Below are 22,359 nucleotides of genomic sequence, written 5' to 3'. Positions count from 1 at the left end.
TTGAAGATTCTCTAGTATGGCTGCATAATCCAATACTAATTTCCCACCTCTACATCATGCACATGGAAACTTGCGAGTGTTCAGCTTGTCCTCTTCCTTTCATATTTTCACTACGGCATCGTCGTCAATAACAAACATTGTCCATTGCAAGCAACCACACGAGTGTTGTTACTCTAAGGTGTTTTTATTTTTCTCAGTGCTAACTACATGGTGTCTCACAAGAGAACCACCAACGTAGTTGTTATGGTAGAAGCAAATGGCTTTGACAAGCCATAATATGTCGGGGAAAATATGCAAAATGAGAGACGCACGAGGAAGCTAGATTTTGAGAGGCCTGTTCAAGAAGCAAGGAACCATTCTTCAATTAAAGATTATTGTGGACCAAAACTTTTTGAAAGTTGTGTGATGCACTAACACACAGAAGAGTTAAAAACTGTTACGCCTTTCTCCCTTCTCCAAGGCCAGAAAAAGGGTAAAATGGTGAATTCTAGAAATGGAATGGCCGCAAGTTTCTGGTTCTTAGCCCGCAAATTTAGAGGGAAGACAATGTCAATCTGTGTTTTATGTTCTTTTAGACTTCCAATTTAAGGACAAGTCTTTCACATACCCCTGAAAATAATATAAAGCTGTGCTTATCATTCATTTACACTTCCAATGTCCTTAAGGGCAAGTCTTTCAAACATGAACCACCGCACAAAATGCTTTTTGCCGTCTTCAATAACTTAAGACAAAATCAACAGACTCTGGTTCCAATTCAACAAAAATACCAACATTCTGGAAACCAAACTTGAGCTACAATGACTCGAACAAACACCAGACTCGGGCATTGATGACTTCAACAAAAACACTAGCATTTTGAATCATGGAACACAATGAACGAATACTGGCAGCAAAGTGCTGCCCTTCTTGATTGAATTTTGCTGTAATGAATGAATGAAACCTTGCAGTAATTATACAATGAGGAGAAGTTCCTGAAAGGTTTCCTCTTGGCAGGGCACCCGATTACCAAGCCAGTGTTTGTGCAACTTCATTGCTTGTTAAGAAAATGCAATGAGAACTGCAGCCTTCTCGTGTTCACCGAGTTCAGTCTCGCAGCATGTGGTCTTGTCACCAGAAATAGCATTTCATGCAGCCGTATCCATATCAATCGGCTTGGCTTTTCGAACATGGCCCATGCTGTTTACAAGGGCTTTCCGAGTGCACACAGGAAACATGTTTATGTGAAGCAAATCTAGCCGCTTTAGCACATACGGAAAACTCAACTGATCTCTTGCAGTAAATCGTGTAGCCTCATTGAACCACAAGCACATGAGCAGGTTCGTAAGTGGTGTATGTTCTCTGATGATGACAGATGCCTCTGCCAGAGCTGCAATAAACAGCATTTGTCGAAAATGAATTAATCTGTGCACCGAACGTATGCTCAAAGTTCACTTAAACAGCACAACAGAACCTTAGCTAAACTAATAACCACCTGCCAAGACGCATCAGAGAATGAGAACTCACCTTTGTGACCATCAAACCTGGATTTTTCAGGAAACCCTTCATTTCGATATTGAGTTAGCTGAATTGAAACCTCCTCAGGTGTAGCCTTGTGCTTTTTAACAATTGCTGCTCCTTCGTCGTAAACATTGTCCCGAGCTCCATGCTGAGAAATTGCGAAGGTCAAATTTGCACGCCACAAAATAGCTTCAAAAACACCCATTGGATCTCTTCGAAACTGAGATTTTGAATCCACCCAGATGGAATATTTTGCATTCACAAAAAGCCGATGGCCTAACATCTGCACACATTGCCCAGTTCTAAAAATAAATATAAGCTGCAACTTCAACCATAACTTCTAGAACAAGTCTAGTCCTGCCCATGTTTGGGAACTTACATATTTTGTTCATGGAAATATTTTAAAGATTAGGAATGGTAAGAATATTCTTACGAACTCACAAATAATCTATCTATCAAAGATTACTAGTGAGCTTAAACAATCAGAGACATGTCAAACCATGCAGCAGGAGAAGGGAAAAAAAGAGAGAGCCCAGGCGCGCAGTGGGTGTGGATTTTGTATTTTTTATTTTTATTTTTATTTTGGGGGGGGGGGGGTTATTTCAGCAGCAAACAATGGCATCCTAGGTTGCAATGGCCCTACATGCATTTTTAGCCTATTAGCCCATTAATTAGCTTTCTGCTGCAGGTACTATCTGAAAACAAAGTGCTCGGGAAAAACAGGGGGGAGGAAGCAGTCAATGACGAAGATGGTAAAAAGTGAAGAAGCAGCTGGCATCACTAAGATGTCCACAATAACAAAACCAGAATGCGATAAAAACAAAAAGAAACAAAGACCAAAGGCATAAACAGTAAACGAAAGAGAAACAAGTAAAACAGCAAAAACACTGGGAAAGCAAACGAGAAAACATACTCAGAAGACAAGCTTCACACGCCCACACCCAAAAACAAGTCTCGAGAGCACAAAAAGAAGACAATGCACACAAAGACTAAGCTCCACTCCTGCACACGACACACACACACACACACACCAAAGCAAGGATTATGCATACCAAAACAAACAAAAAGCTAGAAAAAGAAAGGCAACAAAACCATCCCAAACAAAGTACCCACACCAACACCTTGAGAGCCACCAAAATTCAAACCATTCTCTGCAGGATCAGGAAGTAGGTCGTGCCATCACTATACGAGGGCAGAACCAACTCACAACAAGCCTGTATAGAGCCCCCCTCCTTGCAAATTGCAGCCTTGATACAGGTGAAGCTGGGGTGACCATCAAGGATGGATTGCTGCTACACACAAGGAATAGCAAGGAAAAGGCGAGGATAAGAGTGAAAACGAGGAAGAGCAAGAAAAAGGCCAGGATAATGTTAAAGTTTAGGCATCTCAAGTGAACTGCCCAATGATCCCATTATTTAGTTTGGCTTTTAGGTATTTATTTTACTTATTTGTCAAAGTCTTGGGTAGGGCACCAAGAAACTGGATACATGCAAGCAACTTATCATATGTATACATGCATAGATACTTATTATAGGCTACATGTTGATGCCATCAAGTGCCGACAAAAAAGTAACAACACCCGCCTATGCCTCATATATTTATTTATGCAAAGAAGGTTATGTAGAGATCGACACTGTCACGAGGACGTGGCAATTGCTAACTTGAGTTGTTGGTTTCTTTCCGATGATTTATGTTTAATTTTTGGGACCCTCTTTTTGAAGTTGCAAATGACCGGACATTGCGTGGTCAGTGTGAAACGGCCGATGGCAGAGAGTTTCATCCGCAATCGGGAAGGGCAGGTCACCACGAGTTGGTCGGGCTAATCGGCACTGGAATCCGAGCAATAAAAGGGTGTTTAGGCTCAATTCAAAGTCATTTAGGCCCCTTGCAACACTTATAAGTTGGTGGGTACTAGGGAATTAACTGAAAAGGAGGCAAATTGGACACATGGCGGCTCCAGATGCATTTGCCAAATTTGCATGAAGAGGGGGCGCCCATTTCAAGAGAGGGGGCTGATTTCAGCCCTTAAGTGAGTGCTACTGTGTGTGTGAGTAGTGGGTGCAGGTGCTCACAGCTTTAATGGAAAGCTTGCCTTCTCTCTTGCTCCATGCAGCGCGATGATTTGCTCTCGCGCATCTCTCTCTCCCCTTTGCACATATGGTAATGCCCCACTAGTTGGGCTTCTCAGATGACCATGTACAGTTATGGGGGTTTTATGCACGTTTGCCAAGGCAAGAGCCTTCTGTACAGAAACCGGATTAGCTAATTGCTAATCCCCTTCAGGTACGCCCAGTTCCATCGCGAAGGAATGCGAAACCAGAGAGTTTTCTCGCGTGAAAACTCGTCCAATTTGAAAGAGAACTGTCCCATTGCATGCGGGAGCACCTGAGACACGCGTAGGCGTGCTCGCTCCGCTTGATACGGTCCAAAACAGAAAATTACAGCCTGTTGTGTTTTTCTGCAGGTTTAGGGTTTCGCATCTAAACTGCAGGGAATTGCCAGGGGAGCCTCGGAAAGGCCTTGGGATGCATGTAGAGGGCAATAGGCACCTAAAAGTGGCAAAACAGAAAATTACAGCACACTGAAATTGACCTGCAGCTCACTGGAAAGCTTCCATACCGCAAGGGAAAGTGTCCTTGACGTGTACTTTCGACCTACAGGGATATTTGCACCGTTATGTTGGCGAAATTGGGTCAAAAACCTGCAATTACAACCATGGACAGGTTTGGACAACTTGGTGAGGGCCAGGCGCAAGGGTTCGGATCATTTATTTGTCAGGGGAGCCTCGGAAAAGCATTGAGTGCTTGTACAGGCCATTTTGAAGAGATTTCCCGCGAGGAATCTCGTCTAATTCAAGGGGCAAGTGACCCTACAAGTGCGAGAGCTCGAGGGCTACCCAAAAAAGTGATCGGCACACGGATCGGAGCGCAAAACAGAGAATTCAAAGAGCTACAACTTCTCGCCAGGTTTCGCAAAGCGCTCTAAACTGCGTGGAAAGTCAATGTTTGCTTGGGACTTTGTCCGTGGGAACTTCTACTGTGGTTATGTTGCCGAAATCGGGTTGGAGTAGAGGAATTTCAGCCCGATAAAAGTGGGACATCTTGTGGAAGTTTACAAGTTTTTCTCAAAGTATAATAAGAATAAAGAAATACCGAAAGGGGCGCCAGACTTTGGGGCCAACAGGGTGCCTTTATCTGCTTGGTAGCGCTCTAGCTGCCAGCCCGTGGTTTGTCTTGAAGTGTTGAATTCCAATCACAGGCTTATTCGTGAAGTTCCTCTGTGTGTCTAAAGTAAAGTAAAGAATTTCGGGTGAAAGCCAACGCCTACTGCCCCACCACGGGCCGGTTTCAAACACCCACTCTAATGAATCCATCTAGGCATGAAGGTCTCGCAAACAAGCTCACAAAGGTGCCAAACAAAGATCTTCTAGGCTTTCCAAGTCTTAGGGTTGGCTTGAGTTGTAGTAGCATGTCCGCATGGCATCAAGTCCTTGCTCACTTGAGCCATAGTAACAGGGAACGGGCGGAACGGACCCTAAATGTTCCGAAACGGCGTTCCGAACGGGTCTGGCTCTCGAAACGGAGTCGGGAACGGAACACCGTTCCGGAACGGGGTGTAACCGGAACGGCGACCTGGAACGGGGGGGAACGGGGCGGAACGGCACCCGGAACGGCGGAACGGGAATCCGGAACGGTCAAACCAAAAAGTCAACTTTTTTCACTAGCTATTTGGGGGCATGTTTGGGGCTATTGGGGGCTATTTGGGGTCAGATTTGGGGCTATTTGGAGGGCTGATTTGGGGCTGTTATGGGACTATTTAGAGGGCTGATTTGGGGCTGTTTGGACTCTGGAGGCTCGTCTCACCTCCTCCTCAAACTCTCAACATCTCTACTGAGCTACTCTCCTTGCTAAAGCTTTAAGCTTGGACATGGAGCCCTGGCTTCTTTCTGTTCCTTTTTGGCGGAAAGCACAACACCCTCAAAGAACAAATGTGGCTTCTACCTCTCTTTCTCAAGCTCCATCCCTCCCTCTCGTGTCTCAAGCTCCATTCCTCTCTCTCTCTCTCTCTCTCTCTCTCTCTCTCTCTCTCTCTCTCTCTCAAGAGTCAAACTCCATCCTTGTCTCAAGCTCCGTCATCGTACAACATGTGTAAATATGGCTCTAACTAGGATGGTCGAATTCAAAAGCTTAGCTTATAGTTTTTAACTAACATATGAGCCTGTAATACATATAATATATATAGTTTCTTTGGTCTACCGTTCCGGCCCCGTTCCCGTTCCGGCCCCTCGCCTCCCTCCCGTTCCCGTCCCGTTCCGCACCCTACTGTTCCCGTTCTGGGTAACTATGACTTGAGCAAACATGATCTTAAAAGGATTGGTATGACATGATATTGATTACATTTGTCACATTACATAAAGATGGAAAGAAAACATCTAATTACTCTATTTATGCAAGCTTGTTAACTCAAAGCAAAGCAAAGCAGTCTAAGTTGCCAACATCATTCTTTTGAAAATGGTTTGTCTTTTTGTTCATAGAAATAACTAGACTTTTCAGGTAGGCGTAGGTTATCAATAAATACAATTAAAGCAAACAACACAAAAAAAACATAAGACACTTATTTCATCCACAAAGATCAGATGTTCATCAGAAGCACCTTGGGTATTTTTCCATTCAAGCGCTGGTCATTAAATGGTAGATTTTCAACTACTACAATGCGCCAATGTCCAATCTTTCTGTCATTATCCGGTGCTCTTCCTTTCAAGGCTTGTGCTTCTAATGTAATTTTATCCCAGAACGCCACATAGCAAACCTAAGCACCAAGTGAAATATTAAACATGGTACAAGACGAATCAAGTCTGCACAAAAAATTGGCATTTACCTTTGAGAGAGATGCTTGTGTCATGTTGATTGGTTGAAAAAGGTCATCACCACCCCCAAAGTTGCATGTTGTCACAACAGCTTTGCAACCAAGAAGGAAACTTCTATCTTGCTTCTCAATATGAAAAATATCTTCATTACCACAAAAACCACAATGCACCTCCATGGACTCGGTAACCTATTAAGATAACATATCCACATCTTCAGTCAAAGATACTGGCCAATAAAATCAGCCAAGAACCATCCACATCCATGCCTTCTTCTATGGTACGAATGACAAACAGTTTACTACCGCTTGCCTGCATTAGCATACCTGGAAGCTCTGCTCTCTCTCCTCCATAGTTTGATTTCCAGTAAATAAAAGCCCGCGATTTGCAGATGAATTGCCTGAGTTATCAAGGAATGGCCTTGTTTTCTTGTATGAAAGAGACTTTATTTGGCTCACGCTTGGAGGGGGGAAATCCAAGTTTGAAATCTCAGCTGCTGAGAGCAGCTTCAAGCATGCTGGAAATAGAACTATTCTAAGAAACTTCTCTAAAAGAATGACCATGCATCATTGCACCTCATTTCAAAACTTGCAAAGAAAAAAATCAGGTGCACATACTCACGTTCTCGAACACCAGCAATAGTCCTCATGGGCATGTCTAAGTTATCCAGGTTACTTTCTTTCCTTTCTGTGAGGTTTTCGGGGAAAAGTTGTAATTCACCACTTTCTCCTAGTCTTCCTGTGGCATGAGCAAGAAAACGTTCACCTAAACCTTCTCTTGCAAGCTTTATTCAGTACATAAAGCTAGAAGCACTACCCTGAATACATAACCCACTTCAGAGAGGGTCAAGAACGTGAAATAAGCAAGTCAATACAGAAATCAGGCACCCATTGTACATAGAACACTTACGAAGTCGAGAGAAACAAGCTTTGCGAAGAGAAGCACAGAAGGAAAGGCGAATGTACAAGAAACGGTGAAGAAAACGATGATAAAGAAGAAGTACTTGGAAGGGTGGGGTTGTGCTGAGAGAGATTGCAGACCTCCAAGATGAGCAAGGGCACCACGATCAAAGCGAGGAGAACAGGCCAGCAACCAATAGCATGCCGGAGAAGCCAGCGTTCTTTGTGAGCCTTGTTTCGCTTCTTGACGGGCAGCTTCCTGTGAGGAAGCTTGCTGTTGCTAGGCTTGAAGTGGGCGGTGTCCTCCAAGTCGTCCTGATGAGAGGCTATAAAGAGTACTGAGCCCCCCCGGTTGCTGCTGCCGCTGCTCTCCCCCCATTGCTGCTGCTGCGATGCCGATGAGGATGGTGTAGATGCGGGCGACCACATACTTGCCTTCTGCCTTCTCATGCTCAAAGGCTCCATGTCCACCATGAGACTCTACACTTAGTTTGCCACAATTCTTGACTTTCTAGCTTTGCAGATCTGGGATTGATTTCCTCATATCGTTAGTATTGTGGAGTGTGTGGGTGTCCGGCCCCCTTTGCTACTATAAAGAGTTGCCCTCTCGAATGTAGGGGTAGGCTATTCTGGGTTCAACCTTGGTGTGTCTTGCTTGTGACACATTGGTGGAGACAAAGGGCATATTTTCTTGGTTACTTGGTGAGCCCAAGGTCCTTTTTGGCCTGCGCCAAAGGGGCTGAGGCCTTAGTGATGGTTTACCTTTTTGCTAATGAAAAATAGTTTGGTTTTAATTTGAAAATAACTTGCTTTTTCAGAGTGAAGAAATTATGAGATTGGCTAATGGGATAGTGGTCATTTATAAAACATAGATAGGCTCTAGATTTTGATGTCATAATCAACAGTAAGGGGCACTCCCTATTTAATGCAGCAAGGCGGTGGGTAGACTTCCTACTTCCTAAACTTGTTTGGTTTCTAAAATATGGTCCATAGCACAAGTCTAGGGGCTTAAATGTAAAGGCACATTTTAGAATTACGACTAATTAAACTAGTTTGTAAAGAGAGGTATGGCGTCCCCAAATTAAGAGTCTCGTCTGGGGCCTGGGTTGTGCTATGTGGGCGTGACTCATAAGAGCCCACTCGCCTCGAGCCCCATGGCCAGCTCTTGCGATTATGCTGCTTCAGCCTCCAAAATGACACAGGTAGTGCAGAGCCTTTCTCTTGATTGTCCAGCCAGGCCATGCGTCCAAGGCTCAAGCTCCGTTGTATGAATGCATCTTGCTTGCTTGGCAATGGCATCTCCCACGCTGTTGGTTGTACCTCCAATCTCCCATGTAGGGAGAAGGCGTGGCGAACAGGATGATATGGAGCTTGGATGTTGCTACAGACTCCAGAATGGGAGACTCCAAGCACATAAAGGAGTTTACCTGCACGATATGAGTCCTCTGAAGTCTGTGAAATAGCTCTTGCATTGTCCTTCTTTTCTCCTTGCTTCTTGCAGCATTTGTGCTTGACTCAATCGGGCGCAGCAATGAAAATTGCTGAAAGAGGTCTTGGATTTCATCCCCTATGTCCAATCTCCAACCATAGACTGAGGGGTAGATGACCTGTGAAACAGCTGGAAGAGACGTCAAAGGTTGCCAATTTGCTCTCTGAGACCAAACTCGGAGTCAGAGGTCCACTCAAATTGATATTGAAATGGAGATATCTGTAAGTGAGGGGAGAACAACAAGTCTACACGGAAAGGGGCTGGTGAGGAGGTTCTCATAAACATGGAAGTTGGAAAGCTGGTGGAGCTATGAAATGGAAGTGGGTATACCCCATGTAAGCATATTTTTCGCAAGGTCTAAATTGGCCAACTGGGTGAGTTGCCTAGGCTGAAAGGGATGGGTCCTTCAGGAATATGGTTTCTGTAGAGAGCAAGTTGGGTGAGGCTTGCAGGAATTCTTCTTGGCAGACTATTTACAGACAAATCCAGGTTGGAGAGCTTGATCAGAATTCCAAGGGATACAGGAATGGTTCCATGCAGATTGCAACCACCCAACCAGAGATAGGCGAGGCTTGTCAGGTTTCCAAGCTCCTACGGGATAAATGCTGAGTTGGAGAAGGGATTGTAGGCGAGATAAAGCTTTTCCTAATTGTTGAGATTGCCCAAGAAGGATGGAATGGTGTCATTCAGTAGATTAGTGACAAGATCGAGCTCCTCTAGATGTGAGAGGCATGCAAAGGACAAAGAGATGGCACATGTGAAGTTGTTGTAGCAGAGATTGAGTTGGCCATGGTGTCTTGCTACGGAGTGTGGCAGACTACCCTTGAAGAGGTTCCCTGACAGGACAAGAGCACGGAGGTGAGTGCATTGGTAAAGTGATTGATCAAGACAGCCTCATAGCTCTGATCAACAGGCAGCCCGCTTGCTCCCTGTCTGCCTCTCTTGCTCTGAGTCGAGCCTGAATCTCTCCCTCTCTTGACTTATTAAGCACACAATGGATAGGATCATACTGCATCTCCAACATCAGTCCTCCAAAATCTAATTAAAAGCGCACCCTTTCATGCACACAACAGCCGTATTCTACAAATGCAGGCTGTGCGCTCCTTGTCGCACTGTCGAAGCAAGGGACTTGCCAATACACCGTGTGCGAGCCACAAATGGCTCCAAGCACACAACAAGCCTAAACTAGCAAGCTCAAGAGAGCAAAGGGTGTGTCACTCACCGCTCTACGCTCACCTTCGTGGTGGATTCCTCGCCGCGATGAAGAAGAAGCTGCAATCGTGCCGCGCTCAACCGCTTCGCCGCCGTCGTGCCTTCGTAATGCTCGATCGCACACACACTCTCCCTCTCTCTCTCTCTCTCTCTCTCACACACACACACACACACACACACACACAAGGGGGTGAAGAAGAAGAAGATGGAGATGGAGATGGAGCAAGAGCACTCTTCTATTGCACAAATGAGAGAATGAGTAAAAATTAGGTTTAGTTGGCTTTTATATGAGCTCACCCCATTCACACTTGGGCGCCCATGCTTAGCCAACTAATCCCTTGAATGTCCCAGTTAGAGTGCGCCTCTCATCGGCGATCACTCTTACCCTTTTCCTATTGGTCCGACAAGCCCGGTACCTGACTCTAAATAATACAACGTTTATAGATCATAGGATGTCCGTGTGCCGTGAGGATTAACATGCCCCCCTTCTTGATGTAGATTCCGTCCTCGGAAGCTATTGAGTTGAAGCTGGTTCGTCGAGGTGGAAGAGCATTTGAGATGAATGTCCTTAGCCTTCTTCAGTCACTGCAAAATCAAACAACATTGGCACAGTAATGGCATTCTCTTAAAAAGCATATGCAGTTTTAGGTAGACAAATTGATTGGTAAAAGAATTTCAAACAATTTGTCAGCAATGAACATTAAATTGCAATGTAATCAAATGCATAAACAGATGTAAAGGTAGAAAATTAAACAAGTCTGGGGTCGCTAATTTGACGGTCGAAAGGCACTAGAGATCGAATATTAATACCATGGGTAAGCTTCTTAATTTTCTGTGGTCAATTAAGTTGTTTAATCGCGAGAGCCAAGTATTCATGTTCGAGGGCTGACTAGAGGCTATATCTAGAAGACCTTGTAGTTAAGCTACCATAAAAGGAATTTCTCATGAAATCATCGCCTGACTGATTACTTTTTCTTTGACCCCCCAAAGGCTTTTCACATTGATTCAATTATGATGTGTGTGCTTATTTTGTATACCTTGGGTTTTTTGCTTTTCAAGGAAAAGCGCCCACACTGGGAACCTCTAGGGCTCTAGTACCATAGGCAATACATGTGAGTGAAGTACCAATTTAAGCAGGGATTTCTCTTCCAGCTTAAAACTTTACATTGTGGCACTTTGATTTTTTGTTTGTTCATTTTCAGCATTTTAATTTTGTAACTTTGGGGGGTCATATAACACTGTTACCCTCCCCAGGCTCATCACATTAGTAAACTCCCTTTATAATACTTAAGCTAAAGGTCACTAGGGTTAAGCCCACTAGAAAGCCCTAGTACATTTCACACAATGCTGCCTAAATCGGATTAAGAACCTAAGTAACCATTGTTTATTAGGAAGGCATTCCCCATGGTATTAAGAGAAGATTTCTAATACCTAGCTTGGTCAAACTAGCTTAGTCGGACTGCTTGATTTTTAAACCTAGACAACTGATTATGACAAAAGATTACATTGAATTAAATGTTTGATACTAAGCAAATGTGCTGAATATTATGCTACCAAATCACAATCAAGGCAGACAAACATGGATGCAAAAAGATAAGGGCAATGCTAATGGACAAGAAACACCTGTTTGTGTCGATGGTCGCGCTTGATTTGAAGTGTGAACGAGAGAAAGGTTCCATGAAGGTCCAAATCCTATCAATAGCAACACGCTCCTGTACACACTAGGAAACAAAAGGAATACCTCCAGGAGGCACATTAGTGGGAAAAGAGAACTTCGCTAATCTCTCAACTCTAAAACAGAAACACTCCTATCGTACTAATCTTACCTACCCTCCATCACTCAAGTGATGAGGATCAAAGGTGTTTTATGGCATAGGTTTCTGTTTCACTGTACCAGATGTGACATGTGTAGGTCTGAGTCAATGTTTTGACTTTTATTGTGCATACTCGTTTGCTAATTGCTCTTGCTCTTTATTTATTTTTTGTTTTTTGTGAGTATAAAGCTTTATATATACATTCCCTAAGATTGGGAGATATAGAGGTCAGGGAAAAAGGTTGAGAGGGGAACAAATGAATGATGACTGTCAGCAAACACTCCCCCCTTCCTTGGGTAGATCATACCATTTGAAATGAGCTTGTCACCCTTTGAAACCAATTGTTCCAGTTTGTAATAGGTGAGGATTTTTGCCAGTAGTTTTCTATTACCCTAGGTGCCTCGTCAAGTTGCAAGGGTGGTAAGGTACTCTCCCAGGATCGAACTTGAAGTGGTTCATCAGGTGATTCTTGAACACTGGGAGGTGTGGATTCTTTTGTAGCTTCATGGAGGTCCACTACTATAGATGGAGGCTGTGTAGAAGCTTTTACCTCTATGGATGTATTACATGAGGAGCTAGAAGCTTCATGGGACTCCCCCCTTCCTGAGCTAGGTGGAACAAATCGTTCTTTCTTTGGTACCCAAACTAGCTCAGGAGCGGGTGTGTAGCATTCTGTGATTTGTTTCTTTCCACGATCATTGATTCGTTTTGGAGCTACGGGATTGGGCTCACTTGGGTCAGGTGATAGGTAAGAGCACAATCTACGTTTTGGCACCCAGATTTGATCATTTCCTTGATAGTAGCCTTGGGCTTCCAATAGTCGTTTAGGGATCCATCGCAACATTTTCTTACTTTTCTTGGAGCGAGTGGTACGTTTCTTACAAGGCTTCTGTTTTTTAGCACTAGCTATGGTCACTAAAGAAGCTTTAGGGACCCATTTGTATGTTTTCTTCGTTACATTAGGATGAGTCTTGTCGGAAGCGATATGCATTGCTTGTAGCATATTTAAGGGTACAGGCATTTCATCCCCCTCAGGTGTTACCCAGGTCGTCCCCCTATTTCCCCAAGTGTCTATGGTTGCTGCTAGGTGGACCCAATCCACATTGTCCGACTCAGTCATCCCAGGTAGGATATCCATATAAGGAGAATCTTGGCCAATGTCTGTATCCTTCTTACAAGTGTAACAATATTGTAGTGGGGCCGAGTGAACTGTGGTGTCAGAGCGATGATCAATAATGGTTTTACTCCCTAAGAGGTGTACCTTACCAGTCACCAAATCCACTCTAAGGACAGAGTCTTGGAATTGCAAATAGACATGATTTTTAGACCAATCATGAACCATTTGTGCTTCCCTCATGAATGGTCGTCCTAAAATCATTTCATATGACATAAGGTGTTTAGAGAAATCCATTACAATGAACGTATGTCGTACCTTGTGTCCTAGAACTTTGATCTTAAGATCCTTGAGCATCCCCATAGGTTTGGCTATGGTACCATTTGCCATCTTTACCACAATGTTAGTAACACTGAGGCGGGGTTTTCCCATGGATTCCCAACAATCTTTTGTAACGATGCTAACTCCCGCACCACCATCAAGAATTCCCTTTATAGTTAATCCCTTGGTAGTGATGGGTAGGGTCGCATTAGACTCGTCGCCTTCAAAATACTGCCCTAATTCGTTAATGGGTACCTCGATTACGGACTCGTGTCCATCTAAGTCAAGTGATTGCACATGATTTTCCTCATCAATCATAATCGAGTCAGGCCTATTTGGTTGCGCAAACTGTGGTAATCCCGTTCGTAGCTCTCCGTTAAGGAATGCTCGAAGTGCAAGGAATAACTCAGGATCTCCATACAGTTTTGCTATGATCGTGGTTCGGACCTCAGAAGACATGAAGTCCACTAGTTTGGCAACATTCATTGGCATTTTGTAGGGTGTAGGTCCTTGACTAGGAACTGGTGAGGATGGAATCTCATATTCCTCAATGGGATCAGGTATTCCTTCGTTAAACATCCTTTCCAACAAGAAGGGTGTATGCTCACTTTCTGATGTCCCGTCCTCACTCCCTTCTTGGATGATACTAGATATGGCTAACGGTCTATGGTTCATGTGGGGTGGATGAACTTGCGTGGGAAACACTGTGTCATGAATTTTGACATGCATGGGTTCTGGTTCTAGTTTCCTTTGAGTCTCCTCCACTAAACCTCTTAGATGTTTCACCTGCTCAATCTCGTCTACTGGGTTTGGGTACGTCCCAATCTTCTTTTTACGATTCTTCCCTTTTTGCCTCTGTGGTTTATCTTGGGGGTCTTGGATTGGATTTGGAAACACTTGTTGTTGGGATTAAAGCCCAAGTGGCCTCTTATGCGGATATGGCTGGCCGCCCGCCTAACTCACTTCCCTCTAACTCTTTGTATATACTAACTTATACTTTGTGAATACTAAGGTATTGGGAGATAACCCTTCTAACAGTTCTCTGCGTACTGTACTGTGTAAGCTCACTGTGTGTGTGTGTGAGAGAGTCGACCCACGCTCCGCTCTGCGACTTCAATTGGTATCAGAGCCTTAGTTCAGTGCGGATTTGCGCAATCGCGCGCGCGCAGACTTTTCCGGCAGATTCTGGATCCGGAGTTCGAAAATTCACACTCGGCGTTCCGAGAGCGTTTCCAGCAGGCAACCTAGAGTTTTACCCCCCTTTCGAAGCCGTTTATGCCCTCAGAATTTCGTTCTGAGCACTACAGCAGAAGATAGATTTCAGCCGCAAAGAAATCCGTCTTGTGTAGATTGGCAAGCAGGAGGTGGCCAACATCAATATCGGCATCGACATACATCACTCATTAGTCTTCAGAGCATCATCTATAGACCAGGTACACATATATATCATCAGATATATATATTGCAGTCTGCATTGTTACTTCTTGTGCTTGCCAGGTTCTAGGGGAGGTGTGGCCATACGACGGCTTGACACCACTGGCATGTATTGCAGATTGATGTACTGTGATTGTGGGTCTGCTTGTTGTGAGTCACACTAGCAGACAAACCGCCGCAGCGGTCATAGGACAGTGATTGGTCTATTATAGGATGTATGCTAGTTCTGGGCAGTTTGCTGAGCCATCTGAGAGGGTCGTGTGTGAGGTTTTTTGAAGCCAAGCACTAGGGGCTGGGTTACCCAGTGTGAGGTGGATTAGGTTGCTGGAGTTCCCCTCTACACGCATCCTCTTCAGCGACTTTTATCCCTTAGGATGTATGACTTTGTGTAGACACTGGATTGCATCTTATGCGTCAGGCCGTTGAGGCATTGTTCAGGGTTCAGTCTTGAGACAGATACAGGTTCTGTCATCGCCCAGAGAGGAGACAGTGTATGCTTACCGGACAGCATATTACAGAGATTTTTGAGATTTGTCACTGGTCAGCTATTTATGATTGTTTTTTGAGCTATCTTTTGGTTCCCAGAGCTCAGTTTACAGGGGAGACTCTGTCAAAAATTTTCAAAATACTGACAGTTCCTGAGGAGAGGTGTTCAGCTTGTTGATTACAGCTTGTTTACTGTGTACAGAGGCCAGTTTACAGGGGAAACTCTGCCATATTTTTCTCAGGAGTAAGCAGTTTGGCAGATATGGCATCTTCTCAAAGTGAGACTCTTTACAACATAAAGAAGCTGGATGGCACAAACTTTCCATTCTGGAAGAAGCAGATTTGGCAGGTTTTGGTGCAGAAAAAACAAGTGAAGCCACTGAAGCTCAAAGGGGAGAGACCAGAAGGTATGGCTGAAGATGAGTGGGAAGAGCTTGACGAGTTAGCTTGTTCCACAATCATGCTGACACTGGCAGAAAATGTTTACTTCAACGTAGCAGAAGAGACTACACCGTATGGCGTATGGCAAAAGCTATGTGGTATGTACGAGAAACAAAGTGCTGCTTCTCAGATTTACTGGCTCAAGAAATTGGTGGATTTGAAGATGAAGGAAGGGACAGCCATGTCAAATCATCTGAATGAATTTCACACAATTTTCAGCCAGTTAACAGCACAGGAGATAGTCTTTCCAGATTCAGTGAAGGCTATGTTTCTCTTAATCACTTTGCCAGATAGTTGGGATACTTTTCGTACAGCGTTAAGTAATTCTGTCGCGCCAGAAGGTCTTACAAGTGCCAATGTAGAAGGCAGCTTGCTCACAGAGGAAGTGAACAGGAAGAACATTGACAAAGGCAAAGGCAATAGTGCTTTGGTCGTTCGAGGGAGACAACAGTTTAAAGAGAAGAAGGGTAAGAAGGCACAAAACCGAAGTAAGTCTCGTGATTCGAAGTCAAAGGATGACATAGAATGCTACCATTGTGGCAAGAAGGGTCACATGAAGCGAGACTGTACGAAGTGGAAACAAGAAAAAGGAAAAACAAAGAGTTCTGAGCAAGATGAAAAGAAGAGTTCAGTGAAGATTGAAGAGGTGAATGTCACAGGATCTGGTTCAGACAGTGATTCTGGTATAGCAGCTGGTGACATCTTCCTTACAAGCAATCTTGATTCTGTTTTCTTGACTGCAGAGGATGGACATGCTATGAGTGATTGGATTATCGACTCAGGGGCATCTTTACATGTTTCTCCGCACAAAGAGTGGTTTACATCATATGTGGCTACTAAAGATTATGTGAGACTTGGTAATGAGCAGGTTTGTGACATACTTGGAGTGGGAGATGTGCAGTTGAAGTTTCAGAATGGCTCTTCTTTATGGCTCAAGAATGTCAGACATGTTCCAGCAATCCGAAAGAGCTTGATTAGTATAGGGAAGTTGGATGATGCGGGTTATGTGACAGTTTTTGGGAACAGCGCTTGGAAGATCTCCAAAGGTTCGATGACTGTAGCACATGGCAGCAAGTCAGGAACTCTATACACTTTACATGTTTCAGAGGTTAAAAACCATGTAATTAATGTGATTGAGCAGCCAAGTGTGTCACTGTGGCATCGTAGGTTGGGACATATGTCAAAAAGAGGAATGGAAATACTTTCTCATTATGGTTATTTGCCTGGCTTTTCATTTCAAGATTTCGAGTTTTGTGAGCATTGTGTTTATGGTAAGCAAACACAGGAACCGCACAGATCAAAGAGGAATCGTAGGGACGAACGGTTAGCTCTTGTACACAGTGATCTATGCGGACCAATGCCTAGTTTGTCACTAGGGGGAGCAGCGTACTTTTGTACATTCATAGATGACTATTCTCGCAAAGTATGGGTTTACTTCTTGAAGCACAAGGATGAGGTGCTCAAGGTCTTTAAGACATTCTTGCAGCTGGTGGAGAATCAGAGTGGTCAGAAGCTGAAGTGCTTGAGAACTGACAATGGTGGAGAGTACGTTTCCAAATCTTTTCAAGACTTTTGTGAAGCAAAAGGGATTAAGCGGGAACTTAATGCACCATATAATCCTTCACAGAATGGGGTTGCAGAACGTATGAATAGGACCATACAAGAGAAGGTCAGAAGCATGTTGTCAAATGCTGAGTTGTGTGATGGATTTTGGGTGGAAGCAGTGGCTACAGCAGTCCATTTGATCAACAGGTCTCCTAGTAGGGTTCTGGATAAGAGTGCAGTGGCCGAGATGCTATGGACAGGCAAGGCACCTTCGTATAAGCATCTCAGAGTCTTTGGTTGTGAAGCTTATAGCCATATTTCTAAGGAGTTCAGAAATAAGTTAGAACCAAAGAGCAAGAAGTGTATATTTCTTGGCTACGGAGAATCGGGCGAGATGGGTTACCGGCTTTGGGATCCTGAGTCCAGAAAGCTTATTCGTAGCAATGATGTGCATTTCAATGAAGCCAAGTTTCACGCTAAGCCAGAGAAGACAGAGGAGATCAGAAGAGTTGTCTTCAGGGAAGATGGACCTAGTGCTAGCACATCAAGACAGCATGGTCAGGCTCAGGAACAGCCTATAGTGGCTAGAGAGGCAGAATCAGTTGTGGTGAGACGTTCTGAGCGTGTCTCCAAACCACCTGATCGTTATGTGCCATCTCTAAATTATGTCATGCTCACAGATTGCGGAGAACCATCTTGTTACAAGGAAGCATTACAAGTGGTTGACTCGAAAAAATGGCTGTTGGCCATGCAGTCAGAGATGACAGCTCTGCATAAAAACCAGACATGGAAGTTGGTTAAATTACCACAGGGCAAAAAGGCTCTACCTTGTAAATGGGTTTACAGGTATAAGATCATCGCTCATGATAGTCAGCCAAAGTACAAAGCAAGGCTTGTTGCCAAGGGCTTTAAGCAAGAACAAGGCATTGACTTTGATGAAGTCTTCTCTCCAGTGGTCAAGATGACTACATTGAGATGCTTTCTTGCATTGGTTGCTATATTGGATTTGGTGTTGCACCAAATGGATGTCAAGACAGCGTTCTTGCATGGTGATTTAGATGTGGAAATTTACATGCAGCAGCCAGAAGGGTTTGTTGAGAAAGGCATGGAACATTTGGTATGCCAGTTGTTAAAGAGTCTTTATGGCTTAAAACAATCACCGAGGGCATGGTACCATAAGTTCCACCAGTTTATGCTTTCTCAAGGCTACAAACGTAGTGAGTTCGATCACTGTCTATATACAAAGAAGGCTAAGGATGGCAGTTGGCTGATCCTTATTTTGTATGTGGATGACATGTTGATTGCTGGCAAACACTTGGAAGAAATTTCAGCTTTGAAGTCAAAGATGGCAAAATCGTTTGACATGAAAGACATGGGTGAGGCAAGTCATATACTTGGTATGCGCATTGAGAGAGACAGATCAAAGAAGTTGATTTGGTTATCTCAAACAGAGTATATTGACAAGGTTTTGCAACGTTTCAATATGGAGAAGGGAAAGGCATTGAGTGTTCCATTGCCACCATATGTGAAACTTAGCAAACAAGATTGTCCTGTGTCTGAGGAAGAAAAGGCTGAAATGGATAAGATTCCATATGCGTCTGCAGTGGGTAGTTTGATGTATGCAATGATTGCTACACGTCCGGATATTGCATTTGCAGTGGGAGTGGTTAGCAGCTACATGTCAAATCCCGGCAAGAAACATTGGGAGGCAGTGAAAGGTATCATGAGATACTTAAAACATACAAAGAGTATGCGCATATGCTATGGTAGTCAGGATTTGAGTGTCAGAGGATACACTGACTCAGATTATGCAGGAGACTTGGATAAGAGGAGATCTACATCAGGCTATGTCTTTACATTGGCTGGAGGTGCCATATCATGGCGATCTCGATTACAAGATTGTGTTACACAGTCTACTACTGAAGCTGAGTATGTTGCAGCAAATGAGGCATGCAAAGAAGCTATTTGGCTTGGTAGATTGGTAGCAGACTTGGGAATCAAAGTAGATATGCCAGAGTTATATTGTGATAGTCAAAGTGCTATACAATTGGCAAAGAATCCAGTGTTCCATTCGAAGACTAAGCATATTGATGTGAAATATCACTTCATTAGGGAAGTACTTGAAGACAAGCATATACAACTGCTGAAGATCCACACCAAGGACAATCCTGCTGATCTACTCACAAACGGACTTCCAGGAGAGGGCTTTGTGCATTGTCGTGAGTTATTGGGCATTGGATAGATGGCAGCCATGTAAATCTTTGTACATTTATGTTCATAGATTTACAGTTACTTAAAGTGCCACATTGGACTTTAAGTGGGAGGTTGTTGGGATTAAAGCCCAAGTGGCCTCTTATGCGGATATGGCTGGCCGCCCGCCTAACTCACTTCCCTCTAACTCTTTGTATATACTAACTTATACTTTGTGAATACTAAGGTATTGGGAGATAACCCTTCTAACAGTTCTCTGCGTACTGTATTGTGTAAGCTCTCTGTGTGTGTGTGTGAGAGAGTCGACCCACGCTCCGCTCTGCGACTTCACTTGTGGTGTTTTCAGAGGCTCTTTATGGTTTTCTCTTATTCGGTTTTCATTTGGTTCCATGTTACGGTTTTCTTTGTCGGTCTTTCCCTTTGTGGTATTGGTTCTAGTCTCCATTGTCTCGATTGAATCAGAATCATCCTCGAGGTCATTCATATACACGGGGTCATCTCCTGTTCCTATGTTTGTTTTGGAACTTGGCTTTGAATTTCCCGTATTCTGCGACCTCTTCCTTCGTGTCTTCTTTTTCTTTGCTTGGATAATTGACGCGGTATCTCTCTCTTCGAGGATATGGCCTGGCCCTTGAAGCATGGACCGTGTAATCGCATAAGCGGGTGCGACGGGTGGTATTGGCGATGTCACACTAGCAATTTCGACCAAATTTAGGGGTGTGATTTTAGGCGCATTTGGGTTATAGGGGCATTGGACAATCAAGTGATCTATGCCACAACGATTACATGTGAGTATTGGCATTGCAGACGTGCTCCCTTGATTCATTTGCATCTGTGCAGCATTCTTTTGCAGCCTAATAGGGCACTCCGCTACCCGATGTGGTCCACCACACTCGTAGCATTGAAGAGGTGGCCTCCTAGCCTGGGTGTTGATATTTTGACCTCTGGATGCGAGAGCAGCAGCTTGATAAACCGGCTTGACTTGCCCCCAACAATCTTCCATGTAGTATATAGGACACTCTTCCAATGTATCAAGTCCGTAGGCAATACTAGTGTCTATTTCCTCCTCACAGCCATGTGCATAAGCATTAGATGGCTCGCAACCCACTTGGTTCATAGGGGCGACTCTTGGATGCGGGGGCTGCGGTCCTAGCACAGGAGGTGGTAGCGGTGTAGCTTGTACAACATTTTGAGATCTAGGGACCATGTGTTGCGGTAGTTGCTCAACAGGTGGAGCAGGCATCAATACAGGAGCTCGAGGCGCATCCGTCCAGGCTACAAGTGGTCTATTTGCCATCATACGTTTGATCATTAAACAATCCTTAGCTTGGTGACCATACCTACCACATGCGTTGCAAGTTCCATTAAATTTTACTCTAAACGTAGGGCACTCACTAGTGCTATGTGGACCTAAGCAAATGGAACACCATTGTTGCTCCCTTCTTGGATACATGTGACTATTTTGAGGGGGTCGATTATCCTTAAGAGACTCTTGGATTGCCTTGGTGAGGTCTGTCAAGAATGTCTCAAATACCTTTGGCTCATTGGCAATGGGCTTTGCAGTCATGGGTTCATACTCAATGGCTTGTGAGCTAGTGGATCTCGTGTCAGTAGACACCCTCATGCCTGCTATCATCAAGTTGTCCTCTAATTGGATTGCATTGGCAGTGACATCTTCCCAGGTTGTGATACCTCTAATCACTAGTCCATTATAGATTCCTTCATTCCTCAACCCTCGAATGAATCGATCAAGCAGTTGGTTATTGCTTTAGACGACTAATGAAGTCCCTTACTGACTCTCCTTCCTTACGTTCGGCCTTCTGTAGCTGAGATGCTACACCCCAAAGCACACCTTCTCGTATGTACTCCTTTAGAAACAACCTTCGAAGGGTAGGGTAGATTGTTTTCTCGTCCACCCTTAGGGTTCTATACCAATCTCCAGCCTTCCCACTTAATGTCAAGCTTAAGGCATTGCACTTATGTAGTTCGTTGCGTTCCCCTAAGGAATCACATACTTGTTCAAACACTTCAATGTGTTTTCTAGCATCTTCGTCCCCATTGAATTTTTGCGTGAGTTTGGCAATTTGTACTGCCTTACTTCTAGGCTCTCTATCAGATGCATGATGCATATTTTCCGCGATAGATCGACCTATGGTTTGAGCAAACACTGCCAAGTCACCTATGTGAGGAGGCAGGGCCGGTGGAGGTACTCTTGGAATCATATGTGGGAGAGGGACGGGTACCGGTCTTGGCATATGTGTGGATGATGCAGGATATGGAACATAAACGGGCGTAGGTCCACTCGGATAAGGGCTAAGGAGCGGCACTCGAGGAGCATGAACAAGTGGTACAATTGGAGGTGTGGGGGCCATGTGTGCATAAGGGGCTAGAGGCACATACGGTCGAGGCCCCATATTAGGTACTACGACACTAGGTAGTGGCACTGCGCTAACCGTAGATGTCATCGGTACATTCTCTGTCAAGCTTATCCCTGGAGTGAGCACTGTGTTTTCCTTAATAGAGGGTTGAGCCAAGTTAGGGAAGCTAAAGTTGTCGCTCGGAGGCTCAGATTGCATAGAGACCCCAGGTGAAATGACGTAAGATGGGTCCATGGGACTCATTAGAGGAGTCTCCATTTGTGATAGAGTAGGCTGTTGAGCCTTGCTCGTATCCAGAAATCTCATGGGGCCAGTTGAGAGTATATTTACCCCTCGGTTTTGCCTTTCCGATTGAATAATGCCATGGATAACATTACAGATCATTTTCTGTTGATCTTCGATGCTCGTGGCACTAGAGGTGGATTGTACAATCTCTATCCATCCTACATGGTAGGCGTGGCCAGAGTGTAGATCCGTCAACACCTCAGTGTGGAGGTCGTATGTCCAATGATCATTAATGAACAATCCTTCTAGAGTCGACGTGTTAACGGTTTCTTGTGAGGTAGAAGCAATGTTGCTCCCCGTGGTTTTACTTGTCACCAACGGTACTCTAGAGGGAACTTCTGAAGGAGGCAGCTCAACAGGGCCTTCTTG

The 22,359-nt window shown here is 44.3% G+C and overlaps 1 protein-coding gene across 2 annotated transcripts; it reads right to left on the bottom strand.

Moving 5' to 3' along the window:
- Window positions 1-873: 873 nt before the first annotated feature.
- LOC147448357 (DNA-directed RNA polymerase subunit beta (DUF616)) lies at window positions 874-7,806 on the bottom strand. Of its 2 annotated transcripts, none has more exons than XM_086520995.1 (7): window positions 7,365-7,806; window positions 6,983-7,099; window positions 6,688-6,878; window positions 6,376-6,552; window positions 6,151-6,306; window positions 1,504-1,780; window positions 874-1,366 (listed from the first exon to the last, which is right to left on the bottom strand). In XM_086520995.1, exons 1-7 carry the CDS (start codon window positions 7,732-7,734, stop codon window positions 1,125-1,127), a joined length of 1,530 nt encoding a protein of 509 aa, XP_086377121.1. In that variant the 5' UTR covers window positions 7,735-7,806; the 3' UTR covers window positions 874-1,124. The 2 variants fall into 2 exon arrangements, with proteins under 2 accessions (XP_086377121.1, XP_086377122.1); XM_086520996.1 differs by having other exon boundaries at window positions 7,402-7,533.
- Between the last annotated feature and the right edge of the window lie 14,553 nt (window positions 7,807-22,359).

The sequence above is a fragment of the Adiantum capillus-veneris genome, chromosome 10, assembly GCF_014529385.1.
Source record: "Adiantum capillus-veneris isolate H3 chromosome 10, ASM1452938v2, whole genome shotgun sequence".
Lineage (NCBI taxonomy): Eukaryota > Viridiplantae > Streptophyta > Polypodiopsida > Polypodiales > Pteridaceae > Adiantum > Adiantum capillus-veneris.
The sequence above is the reverse complement of the archived record's forward strand: the minus strand, read 5'-3'. Positions and strand labels throughout refer to the sequence as shown.

Coding starts and splice junctions, on each gene's coding strand:
- LOC147448357 (XM_086520995.1), bottom strand. CDS start 7,734: ATGGTGGACATGGAGCCTTTGAGCATGAGAAGGCAGAAGGCAAGTATG. Junction 7,100..7,364: donor GCACAACCCCACCCTTCCAA/GTACTTCTTCTT, acceptor CTCATGCCACAG/GAAGACTAGGAGAAAGTGGT. Junction 6,879..6,982: donor TATTGCTGGTGTTCGAGAAC/GTGAGTATGTGC, acceptor TTCTATTTCCAG/CATGCTTGAAGCTGCTCTCA.